This window comes from Dipodomys ordii, unplaced genomic scaffold (genome assembly GCF_000151885.1).
Source record: "Dipodomys ordii isolate 6190 unplaced genomic scaffold, Dord_2.0 Scaffold8, whole genome shotgun sequence".
NCBI classification, from domain to species: domain Eukaryota; kingdom Metazoa; phylum Chordata; class Mammalia; order Rodentia; family Heteromyidae; genus Dipodomys; species Dipodomys ordii.
This window is the reverse complement of record NW_012267224.1, coordinates 6,453,820-6,471,270: the sequence shown is the minus strand read 5'-3', so window position 1 is coordinate 6,471,270 and position 17,451 is coordinate 6,453,820. Positions and strand designations below refer to the sequence as shown.

Sequence of the window (17,451 nt, the reverse complement as noted above, 5' to 3'; positions counted from 1 at the left end):
CACTAGATCCACAGAAATGCATGCTAACAACATTCCAGGAGAGAACTACCTGTGCGGTGTGTGTGTGGGGGGGGGTAATGAGTTTTATAAACAAGAGAAATGCATTACTGTAATTAAAAATTGTATATGTATATATTTCTTATTACTTTCATACAGGTGACTCTAAAGTGCTTTCTTTCCTCTCTTCTTTCCTCCTTTTCTACCTACCTTCCTCCTCCTCTCCATTGCTTCCTCTCTCCATTTCTCCTTTTCTCCCTTGGTTCTGTCTATTTCTCTCTGTCTCTATCTGACCCCAGGGCCACACACACTAAGCATTTTCTCTACCATGAATGACTCCAGGCCCAGCGCTACTTTTATACACATGAAAATGCACCCAAAAGGTAGTCTCTGTTTTATAACATTCTCCTTCTTCTCCTTCTGTTATTTCCTTAATGCAGTATGTGATGAAGGATGCGTCTAGATCTTTCTTTTAGAGAAGAAAATACATCACAAATACCTGTGATCTTATAGTTTGAGACTGTTTAAGTGAGAAGCTAGAAATAGGTTTAACAGAGAAAGTAATTGAATACATTTCGAAGAATTTAATACAATACATAGGTAACAAAACTACCACCGTACTGGACATAGTCCCTATTCAGTTTAACCATATAGTTAAAATCTACTTAATAAATGTGTACAGTATAATATCTGCATAATAAGCATGAACTAATTTTCCAGGTTTTTTTCTGGGGAAATTTAATTTCTGATATTGTAAATTATGCTGAATTATTTTAACATCTAGATTTTTAAGGTTATTTGGAGATGGTTGATCTTGTGTGCATATTACTTTACCTAAAAAGAATCAAGCTAATCAGTTTTCATATTCTCAGTCCTGATATTTCTAAGTTTCTGAACCATTCTGGTTGCACTGAGTTTTGGAGTAGAGTTTTAATTTCAGTTGGTAAAGTTTACTACTGCAGATATCATTCTATTTGATATCTATCTGTCTGTCTGTCTGCCTGTCTATACGCAGTGCTAAGGCTTATGTCCAGGTCCAGTTAAGTGCTCTAACTCTGAGCTCCTCCTCACCCCCAGCTCTCTCTTTCTTTTACCCACCTATGTTACTACTATCAGATTATTTATTTATATATCCCAACCCTTTGCAAGTATATTCTGTGGTTCTCTGTTCTCATCCATCTTCATACTCATATATGTACTATTTTCTAAGTTAATTTTCTTTTGTTTGACTGAAAATAGTGATTGATTTTTTTTTATTCCACCATGCCTTCTCTTGCAAACTTCTGACTGAATGAAAATATTCAATGGCTTCAACCTATTTATATAGAATAAAGAAATGTAGTCAGAGAATATGGGACATTCTAAATAGTCTCATGAATTCAGCAGCATCACAGTGTTCTGGAAGTGAAATAATATCCTAAGCAGCAAAACAACACCCAGGAGTGCCCCTGGAAATGTCAGGTTCTGAAGTCTAGCTGCTCAATTCACTCCTGCAGATTTGTCATTTAATTTGTGTAGTATTCGGATAAATGATTTTTTTCACTTCATTGAAGGTGAGAGTAACAAATGTCTAAAGAACATACTGAAATTTACACTGCTTTATAGACTTCCAATGTGTGTGGTTGGCTGTAGGAAAGTGATTCATTTGACTTGAAAGGCATTCATTTACATGTTTAGTGAAATTTGGATATATTTAAAAACGAAGCAAACCCTGCCATTTATTGTTTCCTTCACAGGGGCGCTTTCTGCATAAGGTAAGAGTGGTAGTCATCTGAGGGGATTGTAGGAGCTATTATGACAATAATCATGACTACAAGGTCCCAACAAGAGGTAAGTGACAACACTCAGAGTCATTAATTTCTTGTAGATGAAGAACAAGATTGAGTTGTGAATTTGGTTCAGACATTTATCAGAAACAACAGAATAACTTCAAGAAGCAAGCGAGGTCCTCTTTGTTCTTGCTTTGTTTCTTAGAAGGGAACTAAACTTTTCAAATCTTTCTCCTGTTAAAAGCTATTTCCAAGAACTGTTAAAAAATTCCCCCAAGAAATTAGCCCTCCTGAGATGTGTGCTATAGAGAGAAAAGAATCTTGCTTGCAGGAGACAGATATTTCCTAGTGTCATTGAAATGAGGAAAGCCTGTCTTGGGAGACTGGGTGAAGATTTGGTCTTGACAAATAAAAGCACTGTTTTATCAGCTCTATGTACTAGAGGTGTGTTTAGCTTAATAATTCAAAGAAAAATGAGAACAAAGTTTGATTAACTACCTGTCTCTGTCGCTTACTTTAATCTTTTTGGAAGAACTGCTGGACTTCAGATCCATTAAAGTTTGTAGGCAGACTTGCTTACTTGGCTCAAATCACTGGCTATTCACCTGACACCCAGATAGCCACCCACTGGGAATTGAATCTCATTTTGATTTATTACCAAAAGGTCCAGACAAAAACTTCTAACTATAACCCAGAGTCTGCCTTCATTCTAGCATCCATTGGAAACATGACTCCAATAAGAAAATCCTCTAATTCTGCCCCTATATAAAGTCAGAGGTACTTCAATGTTAACTCAAGAAAATCAAGAATATTTTAGGTTAGATGTAATGAAGCAAATGGAGTCTTTAATTCAAAACCAGTGATTTTGTGTTCCACTTTCTATTACTGAATTTCTTGGCTTTTAATATCAAAGGTGTATTAACATTCCCTCATCAAATCGTTCATTTATCAAATATTTATGGAGGATATACTTATTGCCAGCAACTAGGATAAGTTTCCAGGGATTAAAACCAAGTGAAATGTCTGTGTTTCTGGAAAAACAGAAAAGACAGGCAGGTATCAATTAAAGGAAGAACATGAGGAATGAGAAGGTATGCTTCAGAATATATGTTTTGAGGATCTGTAAGCTGTTTAGGGGGTGAAATATAAGTGAATCATAACAGGAATTTGAAGCTCAGAAGGAAAATCATGGATAGGAAGGTATTTGAGATCACATGCTAAAATCAATCAGGAATTTAATAGGATTTAGGTAAAAACCCAATATATGTTGACATTAAAGAGTGAGTAAAAAGAAAGTGATGTCAGCAAAAAGAATGAAGAAAAGAAGGAAGGAGAATGTATAGAGAAGAGAAGGCAATCCACCCCTAAGACAAAAGGGTAACTAAGGATCTCGAAAAAGAAACCATTAAAGTTGGCAGATTGGAAGTACCCTTTTCGTTTTAGTTTATAGCTGAAAATAGTTGCCAGATGACATGACTAACTATCCTCTAAATTTGCCTTGCATAAATTGCTAAACAAAAACACAAAGGCCAAGTATAACTCCTGTGGAATCATTAAGCCTAGTCATTTGCTGTATAACAAATCTGAGGCCAGTAGAGGAACTTTTGGAATCAAAATGGGAAACAATACCCAATTTATAGGTTATTGTTATCAGAGAGAATATGAATATGAAATATTCCTGGACGAAACATGTTCTCCATGTTAAGTGTTTTAAAGTACAATGAAAGGTGGCTGTTTGTTATTTTATGTGAATGATGCTCATTTTTTTTCTTTAGCCAGTGAGCACATCATAGCCTCCAAATTATTACTATTATTAATCCTTAAGTAGTTTTACAATGGGGTTTTAATTCAGTATGTCAATTTATGATTAAAATGCATCTTGCACAACATCACCCACTGCATCATAGTTTTTCTCCTTCTCTTCTAGACTGTTATGTAATTATCTTCATACTCAGTTGATTTACTAAGACAGTATTAATCAATCATGTGACACAAAATAAAAGGCCTCAGTCTAGCTTGTCAGAATCTCTTCTCAAAAAGAAGATATTTCTCTTGCTAAGAAGATAAATAATACTTCCATGTCATTCCTGAGAGATGGGGAATTCCAGTTTTTACAGAATTTTTAGCATATAAAATAAAGGGGAAAAAACCAATCAGAGAGAAATGTAACGTTAATTACTTAAAAAGACGGCCACATTTCCTTGACCCTTGAACTGGCTTTTAAGGCTGAAGGGATAAACCTTCAGAAGCATCTCCTCCCTCATTCTTGCCAGACATATTCTTATGTGGGTCCCCATTTTTTCTTAAGTGCTCCACTCTCAGGTCCCCTTGGCTCCCTCTGAGAATCTCCTGTGACCCCCCCATCCCCCCCCCACGGACCAAATACTCCATAATTGTTTGATATAGTTATCTTATAAAATTTTCTCTTCACCAACTTTTTTACAATGGCCTATTTTAATAAATGGATTAGTAAACTATAAGCCCCATGAGGATAAGGGTAATTAGCATGTATGCCATTTTCACACTTGTAGCTGTTCCTGGCATATAATAGGAACTTCAATAATATTTCTATAATGAAAGGGGAACAGAAGTTCATTTCTAATCGAGTGTACATTCATTAGCACATTGAAGTGGTTAAATGAATGTCCATCAAAAAATGGAACAATCCAATTGCCATATAGCTGAATCTTCCTAAACCAGGACCTTTAAAGAGACTACTAGAAATCAATCATGTTCCATGATCCATTTTAGTTTTCTCATTGAGAACCTGAAAAAGACAAAAAAAACTACTTTTTTAAATTGTAGAGTGCTTGATTACTCTAATATCAACTGATAATAAAAAAATGAGGATAGGATATTTAGGTTATAAAGACATATCATGACTACTTCCCACTAAAGAATGCTCTCACTTGGCTGTTAATTATATATGCTGCAATCATTGTATTTGTTCCACATCAGCTATATGAGTTTGTATCATAAGGAAAAAAACATGAAAAAATGGAGATAGTTTTTATTAACATATTTAACCATTCAAATTAATAATGTTTAATTTTGTAAGACACATGTAAGTTATATTTGAATACAGCTATGTAAACATAAAAGAATATTTACCTTCCTGATATAACTTGAAATTATAGACAACTTTATTTAAGAGTGGGGCTTGTGTTTACAATATTCTCATGAGTAAAATAAAAATATGATACTGGTATAATTATGAGAACAGCTAAATTTAAATAACAATTAAAGTTTTTTAAAACATATTAGTATATAGTTTCAACCTAACAAAACATGTGCCCAAGAGAAGGCCCAGCAAAGTTCCTTGAGTGATTTATTGTAATTAATAGGTTACAATGCTTTGCTGCCTACCATCTGTTTATTATGAGCAAGCATTTCTGTTAAAAGATACTCGGGTAATTCAAACTTTCCTTTTCTCTGTATCTGCCACGGTAAGGCTGTAGTCATCCATTCTGATGATTTAAGAATCTTGTGATTAAAATTTATAAAGTAAAATTTACTAGCAAGTTCTGGAATAAGAAATGCAGGGATCAATTATGGCTCCTTTACCAAGAAGCTGAATAATAATATTATACACGTTACTTAATTGATCCAAGTGCAATATTTGCATCTGTTAACTTTAAAAATTAGAAATAGCCCATATGCAGCAATAAGGTACAGATTAAAAGATAGAAATATATCTCAGTACAATGCGAAGCATTCCAAAAAAGCAGTGAGCAATTATTGTTATTGTTGCTATTACGCCCACCATCAGTAGCAGTAGCAGTATTGGCAATAAATCCAGTGCTCCCTGTCATAAATCTTGAACTAGCAGAGAATTAATAAGGCACTGAAAAGTCACAATGTTTTGACAAATGCTGAGATAGAGGCAAAAAAAGCACTATGAGTTTCCGTGTTCTCCATCATTTTAAATTTATTAAGGTATACAAAAATGGAATAAAGCCTAGTCTTCTCCATGCAATTGCGCTGCATGTGTTGAGTATTGAATGTCTCCCATGCTTGCTGTGTGGCTTACATAGTGACTCTCTAATTTAAGGTATGACTTCAACTATAGATATTGATTTGATTGTTTTTTTTTTTTTTTGGTCTGGTTGTGGGGCCTGAACTCTGGGCCTGAGCACTCTCCCTCAGCTCTTCAGCTCAAGGCTAGCGCTCTACCACTTGAGCCACAGCGTCACTTCCGGTTTTTTTTTCTTTTTGCTTATGTGGTGCTGAGGAATCGAACCCAGGGCCTCAGGCATGCAAGGCAAGAGCTTTACCACTGAGCCAACTTCCCAGCCCCTGATTGATATTTTAATGAATGTAAATTCAAACTGCCAAAGTTCACTTGATAGATCTTGGGCCTTCTGTCATCTGTTAGTTAACAAGTCTAAAATCTGCTGTCTCCTGGTGGCCCTGGAAAAGGCACAGAATTTTCTAAAGTATATCTCTGTTTCTATAGATCTGCCCACCTGGCACACCATCTTCAAGTTTCTCTGAACAGCCAATGAGACACCATAAAATGCTCACAGCCATCTCCTTGGAGACAGTGCTTCCTCTGAAATCTTTCAATCATGGTGCTATACAGCATGATAGCTGGGGGTCATGTACCAATACTTCAACTTATATTTAAGTGAGATGAAATGAACAGACAGAGAAACAACCTCCTGAGTCACATTAGCTGTGTGATAAGTGCTCAATAGCCAACTGTGGCCAGTGGCCGTCATATTGGCTGGTAATACAGAGGACATTTCCTTCTCTACTAAGTTGTACTGACTAGGACTAAAATGACTAGTTTTCTTGCCAACCGCATTTATTCATTTCTGGTGTACTAAGTATGTGAGATAATAATTGTTAACTGAAAAAAAGAAAGCAGACAGTTTAGTGAGATAAACCTTGCATTAAACACACATGCATGCATGGTATGTATCTGTACACTGTTACATATATACCATTATAATTCTTTTCCAGAATTATCTCAGACAAATAGAAATTTATCCAAGGAATGTACATTTAAGAAATAAAAGTAAGCATCGGGATTCTTCATGAACCTGTGTTTCTCTGGGCACAGGGATATAACACAACCAGTTTGCAATTTCTCATTCCTCCACAGAAGTGGCCAGCTAATATGTATGAGTAAAAATACTTCATGGTTCTTTGACAATTATCTCTCCCTCACTTTACAACAGAAAAAATGGTATAACTCTCAGCCCAGCAGACCCTTATCATAGGGCACTGCCCCAGGAAAACCTTGGGTTATAAAAAATAAACTATAAATGCATATTCTTTATAAAGGTCCTTATGGTCAAGGACCATATCACTCAAGGGGCATTACAATAAAGTTTTACCTTCAGTATTCAATAAACAATCAAAGTATAGATTAATGATTATAATCTTTCAATTGATAATATACTGGTATGAATGGCTAATTTAATTTAGAGAAAATTGTAAAATAATATAGGGATTTATTTTCCCCCCCAGTACTAGAGTTCAAACTTTAAGGCTTTGTGCTATCTCAGCGGGAAATACCACTACTTAAGCCACACCTGCAGCTTAGCTTTTTGCTAGTTATTTTGGAGGTGGAGTCTCAAGGAGGACTATTGTTCCGGGGCTGGCTTCAAACTATGATCCCCTGGATCTCAATCTTTTGAGTAGAGTAGCTGGGATTATAGGCTAGAGCCACAAGGGCTGAGCTAGAGATCTTGCTTTAAAAATTAACTCATATTTAATTTCATCAAACATTTAAGAGAAAAACAGAAGTTTCATTTTAAAAGCATAAATATTAAAAATGTGCTGATACTTATGATACTTTTTACAACTATTTAACCTTCTGAACAAAGCAATAGATGCTGATTTAATAATGTTTGGGGATTCCTAATTTTGAAAATACCTTCTTTAATTATGAAATCGTGGAGTGTTTCCCACCCCCATTTTTGGTACTGTTTGATGTGTTTTGCTTTTTTTTTTTTAAATGAAAATGTGAAGTTTCAAAACATTAGCACTGTTACTTGTTGACATATATTTAGTGCTTACCCTGTCTCTAGCACATACTCTGTACATATTAATTATTTATTTTTTGTTTCAGTGTTCTGTACTGGTCCTGGGGCTTGAATTTAGGGCTTAGCCTTTTCACTCAAGGCTGGTGCTCTATCTACCACTCAAGCCATACTCAACACTTCTGAGTGTTTGGTTGTTAACTGGAAATATGAGTCTCATGCATTTTCCTGTGCAGGTAGGCTTTAAATCTGCATCCTCTGATCTCTGCCTTCTGAATAGTGAGGGTTACAGGCACGAACTGGCCACTGGACTCAGACTGAGACACAGGTTGGCTAAGTTGTTAAACTAGAGTTTCTATGTAATGGAAAAATACAACTAGGATATAGCCTACCAGAATGGGGTTTTAGAGCTCATGCTTTGAGCCACTGTGTAGTGTTAACTACTTAGAGATGTTTTTCCTACAAAAATGTTCTGGTGATGAAAGTTGCTTTCCTCAGCTAGGTTCAGAAGTTGTGGAAGGGTGATCCCACCATAAACTTGTCTGTGCAATCCAATACTTAAGATTTACTTCTACACAGAAAATATGCTTAATCATCATTTCTTGATTGTGGATTTACAAATTTTGAGAGCGTCTTTCCTCTTTCCAATTATTCTGAACATCTTTCTTAAAATGTACCACTTAGGAGTAATGCAAACTCATTTCTCAGGGGTAAGGACTCTAAATTCATACGTTTGACTGCCCTAAATGGCAAAATACACCAAACAAGTTCAGTAGAGATCACCTGTAGGAATTTTACTTAATGGTTATTTTTATTTCTTCTGCCAGAAATAAAATCTTGCTTATTTTGTTAAACATTTATCTTATTCGGATTGATTTGCATATATCTCAATAAGAGAAGATAATAATATTTACCACATAATCACCATTTAGAACTTACAAAGCATAACAGGGAAGAAGAAGGGATGTGAGCAAGCCAGAAAAGGGAACATGGGAAGGTCAGCAGCACAAGAGGCAAGTCGGAAGGTTTGGCTGTAACACCGAGGAGGGCCCGTTTCCCTTACCTGGTATTATGAAACCACAGGGCCCTGGAATCCCTACAGCAAGTGGCAGATTTGGACAAGGCAAAAGCAAAAGATTTCACTTGTTAGAGGCTATGAAAGAAATTTCTAGAAGTTATCTGCCGCTCTCCCTCCATTTCAAGAAGTGTAATCCATTTCCAACAGGCTATTTCTAAGAATTATTTGAAAAGGTTACTTCTATAATTGGCCATCTTCAGTAATTGCAATGTCTATTTTCTTAAGCAGAAGTATAGAAAAAGCAAATATTTTCAGTGCTTTTTATGGTGACCATGAAAGTCTAGCAGCATATGGTTGTGCTTGTGTTTTCTTTGATAATTCCTCTCGTGATTCTTAAGAGAGGATATTGAAATGTAATATTTCTGAAAGACAAACAAAAAGCGTAAATAATTCAAAGCTATACCTTGACAGGTAAATTTCTTGGAGGGAGTTGTAAGTAACAATTTATCTGCCATTTCTCCAGGACCAGCACAGCGAGCAATTCCAGGTTCCTTATATTCCGACTTTACCCAGTCGGATAACCACTGCATGTTACAATCACAGTAAAGAGGGTTGGCTCCAATTGCTCTGGAAAAACAACACCACAAAAGCACACATACACACACACAACACAGGTATGGAAGCATTGTTATTTCCTAAGGGAACAGAATTCAAAGTGATTCTCAGTAGATCTCTATAGATTTACTGGTGGTAAATAATAATAATTAAGCAGAAGGTTGAGACAGTGGAAATTCTCCTTTTGCTGAATGATGTGCAGTTGAGGGATTTATGAAAACTCACATTACATTAAGTTATGAGCTTTATAAGATCTCCTTATACTTGCAGAGACATAATTTGTATTGGATGTACGATCCACTTCTTTGCTGAGAAGTCAGCAAGCTCCCATGGACCGAATCATGAATAAGACTTTATTTTAATTATGAACACCTCTTATTGCACTAACATATTTCACAAGAAGTCTTACAATATTCTCCAACCATTCCCTTCTGTAAATTGTCTATATTTCTTTCCTTATTAAAGTTTGTGAGTTTTGTCTAGGCACAAACAGACTGACATTTATGCAGAAGTGGATAATTGTAAGCACGTGAAACAAGGAAGAAATGGATCTTACAACAGTTCACTGAACTTCCTTCTAGGTTTGCCATGGTCTTTACGTTATGATTGGTGGCAACAGAATAAAAAAATTTGTTCCCGGGCTGGGACGATGGCTCAGTGGTAGAGCGCTTGCCTTGCATGCCTGAGACCCTGGGTTCGATTCCTCAGCACCACATAAACAGAAAAAAAAAGCCGGAAGTGGCGCTGTGGCTCAAGTGGTAGAGCGCTAGCCTTGAGCTGAAGAGCTGAGGGACAGCGCCCAGGCCCAGAGTTCAAGCCCCACAACCGGAACCAAAAAAAAATAAAAAATAAAAAAAATTTGTTCCCTGTGAATAATTAGCCAGTAGAAAAAAAATTGAATAGTTCCATTGCACTTCCAAGAACTTTGGAGGTACAACAAGGCTTCAGTGAGAGAAAGTACAAAGGGTCAATAGTTAACATCAACTACGAAGATTGATACACCTTCCACCAGAAGACTACAGAGTCCTGAAGTATGAAAAGCATAATGGTGCATGGTGTCATTATCCATAATGAATACATTTTGGTTGACAAATGAATCTAGTTTGAAGAACTCAGGGTAGACCATACAGGAGTAACACTTTGGTTGTGACTTGGAAAAGACTGGTTGGGCCAGACCGAATTCAAGGGGGGCTGAATATGCTAGAACCAAAAAATGAGAAAAAGGTCTGTAAGGTGGGGGAGGCATTTTCGCTGAAGATACACTTTTAACTTGCTAATGGAAAGTAAAAGCTGAAAGATTAAATTAAAACTGTCTTGGCATAAGGGCATGGCATCTAGGTTGAAATATTCACTTTTTCACTTTTTGAAGATGAAACCAATCAGAGCTCATAAATTAGAATAGGAGCTGTAAGAAGCTGTTCAAAACTCTCTGTATAGAGAGGTCAGGATCTAGATCCACAGAGCTAAATACTCACAGGTGTGATAATGCAGAAAGATCATTGAAAGCACCTTCAGGGACAACAGAAATATCATTTCCATGTAAAGACCTACAAGTAAGTAAAAGCAAAATTAAGTCTCCTATATTTCATGCAGTTTAGAAGAATTCTCACACATGAATGAATAGCTTATATAAAGCATTTTAAAGTCAATGAAGAAAAAGATGGTTGGTTCACTCATTAACAGACTTGATGATAGAATAGTACTTTATATCTTACAAGACTTTACAAAGTAAATTCCAGACGGAAGAAAAGTATAGGAATAAAATTAACAGTCTATTAAAAGGAAATTTGCTGTTTTGTATAACCAGAAGATGGGAAAAGCCTTCAAAAGCATGACAGAAACCCAGAAACCATAAAGAAAAAGAGTAGCTGTTTTATTATTTTTTGATGCCATTCCTGAGACTTGAACTCAGATCTGAGGCACTATCCCTCAGCTTTTTATTTTGCTCAAAGATAGAAATCTACCATTTGAGCCTCAGGTCTACTTCTGGCTTTTGGTGGATAATTATAGATGAATCTCACAGTCTTTTCTACTAGGTCTGGCTATGAACCACAACCCTCAGATCTCAGCCTGAGTAGGATTATAACATGAGCCACCAGCTTTCAGGCAGAGTAGGACATTTTTGACAAAAACAACAAAAATCCATGTGACAAAAGATTATATTTAAGGGAATGTTCAAAACCTTATAACAGATTAAGATAATGTTCTATCAAAATATTATCACATGTAATAAATGCATAAAGATATCTGTATTAATATTAAAAAGATAAAATGTTTAATAGATGAGAAAATGATAATTAGCCTTTATTAGAATAACAAGTGCAAATGTTCAATAAACAAATTAAATATATTCAAATGCCTATTAGAAATGCATATCCAAACAGGAAGGACAATTTTCAATTTCTCACATGGAGACAGAAGTAAAATAATCAGTATTCAATGTTTCTTAGAATGTTTTCAGGAAGGTATTTTACACCATAGCAGATGAAGAATAAATTATTGTTAAAATGACAAAATCTTGCTTAGGAGAAAACTTGACTATCATTTTTGGCACCCTCCCCATTAAAGTCAATGCTGATTTGCCACCAAGATGAATGTAGAAGATGTAAATTTGAATTATGCATAGAATAATGAATTTGAAATCAATACAAATAGTAGCAAACATGGGGGTTATTACCTCAGCAATGTCTACTCCAACCTATAGAATATTTGTACAGTTTAATAGGTAAATATCTAGATACAATAGAATAGAAACCTTCTAAAGCATATGTTACAATAAAATAGCTCCAGGCTGTTGAACAATGATGATGCAGGCCATAGGCCTAGCTATTCAGAAGATTTTCTTCTGCAGGATCAAGCTTTGAACCTGGCTTAGACAGAAAAGCTTGTGAGACTCCACCTCTCATTAGCTAGGCAATTGTTGGATTGGAAGTGTGGCCCAAATGGCAGAGCTCTAGCAACAAGCCAGAAAGATGAGTAAGAGTGTGAGATCCTGAGTTCAAGCCCCTGTGGGTGCACTGCACAATAATCATAGTAAAAGCCAGTAGCAGAACAATAAAATATATTATATACAGCTTTTAAAAGTTATATAAGCTATGGGTAGACAGGAAGGGCATATTGAATAAGTATATTTCCATACTAAAAATGTATTCATATTCTAAGTGATTTCTAAAGAATTAGGCTTTCTTAAAAAATATTAACTGGAGATACATAAAGCATATGTTTCAACATAATGTATTAGCAAATAAATAACTGTAACAGCAACAAGTATCACAATGTAGGTCCTATTGTCCACATCAAAGTGGCTGAACAATGATACCTTATTAATTTCCAAATACCCAGGCTCTGAAAAGACAATTCAAAACTTGACAAGAGAGGAATTTTGTTGGACACAAGATACTTACAGTAATCGAAGAGACTTTAATCCATCAAATGTTCGGGAAGGAATACATCTCAGCCGGTTGTAACTAAGAATTCTGAAAGCACACATGTCAGTTCATTTTATTCAGCAATGGAATAATGCCTACATGTCATTTCAACAATAAAGCAGTTAAGAAATTGATTACTTGAGCATCCTACAAATTGAGACTATTCATACACAACATATTTTAATTCTTGAAGTATTCTCCCTAATATCACAATATATTTTCTAAATACAACTGAGAATGTTTCTCTCTGTCTAATTTGCTCCCGCCATTTTGTGATGTAATGCTTTAAATCTTGTCTTCAGGTTTACTCCCCAATTTGCCACAAATCTCATCATTCACTCATTCTTTCTGTGATGGTTCCCTCTGCTTCTTCATTGAGGTCTTGCATGTTTTTCTCAATGGAATTTATATTCCTTTTGGCCAGAGACTACCTTCTTTACCAGAAATGATCAGTATCTAGTAAATACATTTTTGCACCATAAATTAATGAATTCTCTGAATCACACTTACAAGGTTAGAAGTTGGGTCATGTTGCTGAAGCTTTGATTCGAAAGAGTGCTTATGCGGTTGTTGCTTAAATCTCTAAAAGGAAAAAGAAAGATATGGAGTTCACTATTAACCAAAATAGAAATGTTAGTTATCTGTAGAAAGACATAGTACTGGTAGAATTGCAGCACTGGACTAGTATCAGAAAACAATAGCAACTCTGGACTACATCCAGGCAGATTGTCATGTGTACAATGTTTTATTTACACCTCTCCCTGTTCAAATGAGAAGTGACCTCATGTCTTGTTCTAGCCAGGGGAATATGGGCACCATGGCAGGTATTGCTTAAAAGGGGGATCTGTGAAGGGGAGGGGTCTCCTTGCCTCTGATCTTGTCTCTGCAAGACTTAGAATATTCTTGGAGATATTCCATGCAGACTACATTTTTATGGATGAGACATAAAACATTTCTCTGGAAAGTCCCATCTAACCCACAATTGTTATCCTTGCAGATACAGAAACTCACTAGTACACACACTCAGATTTGACAAATGAATGAATATATGATTTAATTCTATCACATATTTAATATTAAATAGATATAGCAAATGGTTTAGAACCACCATGCTCTAAGAGGAGAGCACCTAGCCATAAAGGATTGATATTATCTCAAAGCTTCACCAAATCCTGAGTTCTTTGATATCTCCTCCTATATGAAGTAGAATAAAATAAAGATACAAAAATACATCACTCACATAAGTGTTAAGTGCTTGTAGTTAGAGAGTTCCTTTGGAACCAGTGTAAATTGGTTACCATCCAGATATCTAAAAACAAGGAAACAACATGATTTTATAAAGTAAGTTAGATATATATAAAACAATGGAACAGTATTATTTTATTTTCAGCCAACACAAGAAAATACATGGCAGATATATGTCATAATTCAAGCTGAGATCATTATTCTACAAAAGAAAAGAACAAAGAAGTTGTTCTATCCAGAGGAATATTTGGGGGTCATATGTGCTACACCATAAAATCTAGGATAGATTGGTTAAGTCTAAACTGTTTTGAATTATTTAGGAAAGCTAGGCAAGCATCTAGATATTTTTGTGGCAAAAAAAATTTCACTCAACAAACTGTATTTTTAATTGCCCTCCAGTTTACTCTGTGCAGCAAAAAAATAATAGCATGAAGTTAACTAACTACTAAGATAATGCGGTAATGATGTCTATGCTTTTACCTGCATGTGTATGTAGCACTAGCTCAATAAGTAAGATTTAAGTAGATATTTGAATGCAATTTGGTATAATTAAAATGTTTTTTAATCATTTATTTTTTGGTGATAATATATTTAGAGGTTTCACCTATAATCATAACAGTTAACAAGTATACAAATGTCATATATCTGTAAAACAAGAGCCATATATATCTATATATATTCTCTTTCTTATAATCAGAATAATTGGAAAATGGACAATACATGAAAAGATTCTGCTAAATGGAAGAACAAAATAAAAAGTCTTGCCTAAGATGTCACACACAAAAAGGAAATTTAGCTTCTCTCCAGGGTTTTCTTTCCCAAATATAGACAGTGAGAGGGAGATGAGTATCTATCAACTTGGTCCATCTGGGCATAAGAGGAGCTGCAAAATAATTCTGACACATTGTGCATATGGTCTCTCCTATCCTATTGTATGAGTCAATTTTGAAATTTCTGGTTGAAATTAGACTTTTCCTTAGATATAGAAGTCACTGAGAAGATGCCTAACATAGTCAGTCATCCATTTCTAATACTTTAAAATGACTAATAGTTACGTCAAAGCACAAGTTGATAAAATATGCAATTAATATGTGATTAAGACAGGAGCTATCTTATGACTCTTGAGGTCTCAAATGTTATGACTCTTCTTCCTTCTTTCTGCTCCCTATGTTTTCCTTGCTTCCAGTAGAGGGAAGCATTGTTCCATATACTTTAGCAGTGTCTTTTCTTCCAATGTCATAACAGAAGAACAGAAAGATCCAGAATATTGTTCTATGAAGGTCTGTATGTAGGACAATCTAAGGGGGATTTTATATGGAACCAATTAAAAATAATGGATACCATTTGCTCAATTTTGTTCACCACCACATCCTTATTTTTTCCCAAAATTCTTTAATAATTTAATATAATGCACACATGGATGTTTTCTACTATATGCATATATGTGTGTACACACACATACACACACACATACACACACTCACACACACATCACTGGCAAGAGGGATCTTGCTGACTTGGTAAGGCCTCTCTGGGAGGTGAAACTTGAATTCCAAAAGATGAGTTAGTATTCTCCTGATCTGTGTAACAACTTATTTTAGAGAAAAACAATCCTATATTTCAATTGTTTTTGTAATTGTCAAGGTGATGCATGGAGGGGTTACAGTGATGTAAGTAAGGTAATAAGCACATTTCCTGTCAAACTTTGTTACCCTTTCCTCATTTTGCTCCTACTTTCCCTCCCCTCCAACCCCCTCCTCAAGTTGTACAGATCATTTCCAACATGTTGTCTTGTGAATATTGCTGTTGCCTTGGTTCCCCCTTGTCCTTTGTCTCACTATTCTGTTGTTCCCTTTCTCTTCTGTAATTCAAATAAACATAAATACAGCCAAATCAAATACAGTGACAACAGGGGATAAACCATAGGGGGAAGAACATATAAAAGAAACAAAGAATCACATAGTACATTAAAAAACAACAACTACAAAGAAAAACCTCTGTGTCCATGTTTTGGAGTTCATTTCACTTAGCACCATAGTTATTGAGCTATTCTGCTCATCTGATAAGATTATCCTAGCTATATACTAATTATTGCAAATAAGGGAAACCATGGGACCTATGTTTCTTTGGGTCTGGCTTACTTCACTTAATATAATTTTTTCCAGGTCTTTCCATTTCCTAACAATTGGGGCAATGTCATTCATTCTGATGGAGGCATAGAATTCCATTGTGTATATATACCCCATTTTCTTGATCCATTTACCTACTGAGGGGCATCTGAGTTGGTTCCATATCTTAGCTATGGTGACTAATGCTGTGATAAACATAGTTGTTTTGGTACACTGTTTTTAGTAAAATAGACTGAAGATTCAAATGGCAGAATACATATATAGAATATAGATAATATAAACAGGGTAAACTAAACTGATTTTCTAAAGAAACTTTATACAGAAATTAAAGAAGATTTGACAATTCTTTGATAGGACTCTGGCAAAGGGACCAAGGCATAGGCCACATAAAATGGTAAAAGCAGGAATTTAGCATCAGAGACAACCTGTGTGCTTTGCTTCTCACTGGGGCTATTTCTATAATCAAGGCTTTGTATAATGTACACACATCTAATCCAGTCTTCCAATAGAGGAAGGTTAAGATGCCCATATAATCTTCTGATGTAAGGAGAGTAATTAAATATTGAATTACATGCACATAAAGCAGTGCTTAGTTAATTAAGTGGAGTGAATGGTACTAACAGGAACTGAGTGAGCATGTGACTGCAGTTCAAAGGTAAGGGTAAAAAAACCCAAAAAAACCCCAAAAAACAAAAAAAATGACTAACTATATGGGATATTGTAGCCCCTGTAATAAATTATCTATGCATCATTTCCCAAAGTGTATTTGATTGACCCTATGGGTCTTAAAATGCTAAATTAAAGAACAAAGCTACATGGGCAAGTAAGTGGAGGCTGCCTAATATTTTGTCATGCTACTTGCCATGCTGTAACTCAAAGGTACTAAGAAATGGTTCCATGGAAAATTTTAAAAAAATGAAAACATTCCCCTAGCCATTTGTGAGAGTCCTTGGATTGAGTTTTGCATTACAGATCTACACTTTTATGTGGTGATTATTAACCAGACCTAATTTGCAAGCAGTATTCTAATGATTTTTGGGGCATCTCCATTCCTTTGGTATAGGAAAGGAACTGTCTAGGAAAGGGAAAAACTGGTACTTACAACTCTGTGACATCTCTTGGAATTCCTTTTGGCAAAATCTTTAAGCCTTTGTTGCTACATCGGACAACAGTATCCAAACAGGTACATTCCACAGGACAGCGAGACAGTGGAGAGCAACTATTGTCATCGTTTCCTGAATTACCAGAGGAAACATAGGA

At 35.4% G+C, this 17,451-nt stretch overlaps 1 protein-coding gene across 1 annotated transcript in view; it reads right to left on the bottom strand.

Moving 5' to 3' along the window:
* Positions 1 to 17,451, bottom strand: part of Slit2 (slit homolog 2 (Drosophila)) — a 107,677-nt gene that overhangs the window by 43,967 nt on the left and 46,259 nt on the right. Inside the window, exons 15-20 of the mRNA XM_013009108.1 lie at positions 17,294 to 17,426; positions 14,058 to 14,126; positions 13,328 to 13,399; positions 12,794 to 12,865; positions 10,865 to 10,936; positions 9,238 to 9,401 (exon numbers count right to left, since the gene is read on the bottom strand). Coding sequence (XP_012864562.1) covers positions 9,238 to 9,401; positions 10,865 to 10,936; positions 12,794 to 12,865; positions 13,328 to 13,399; positions 14,058 to 14,126; positions 17,294 to 17,426 — 582 coding nt within the window. The remainder of the gene's footprint in view (positions 1 to 9,237; positions 9,402 to 10,864; positions 10,937 to 12,793; positions 12,866 to 13,327; positions 13,400 to 14,057; positions 14,127 to 17,293; positions 17,427 to 17,451) is intronic.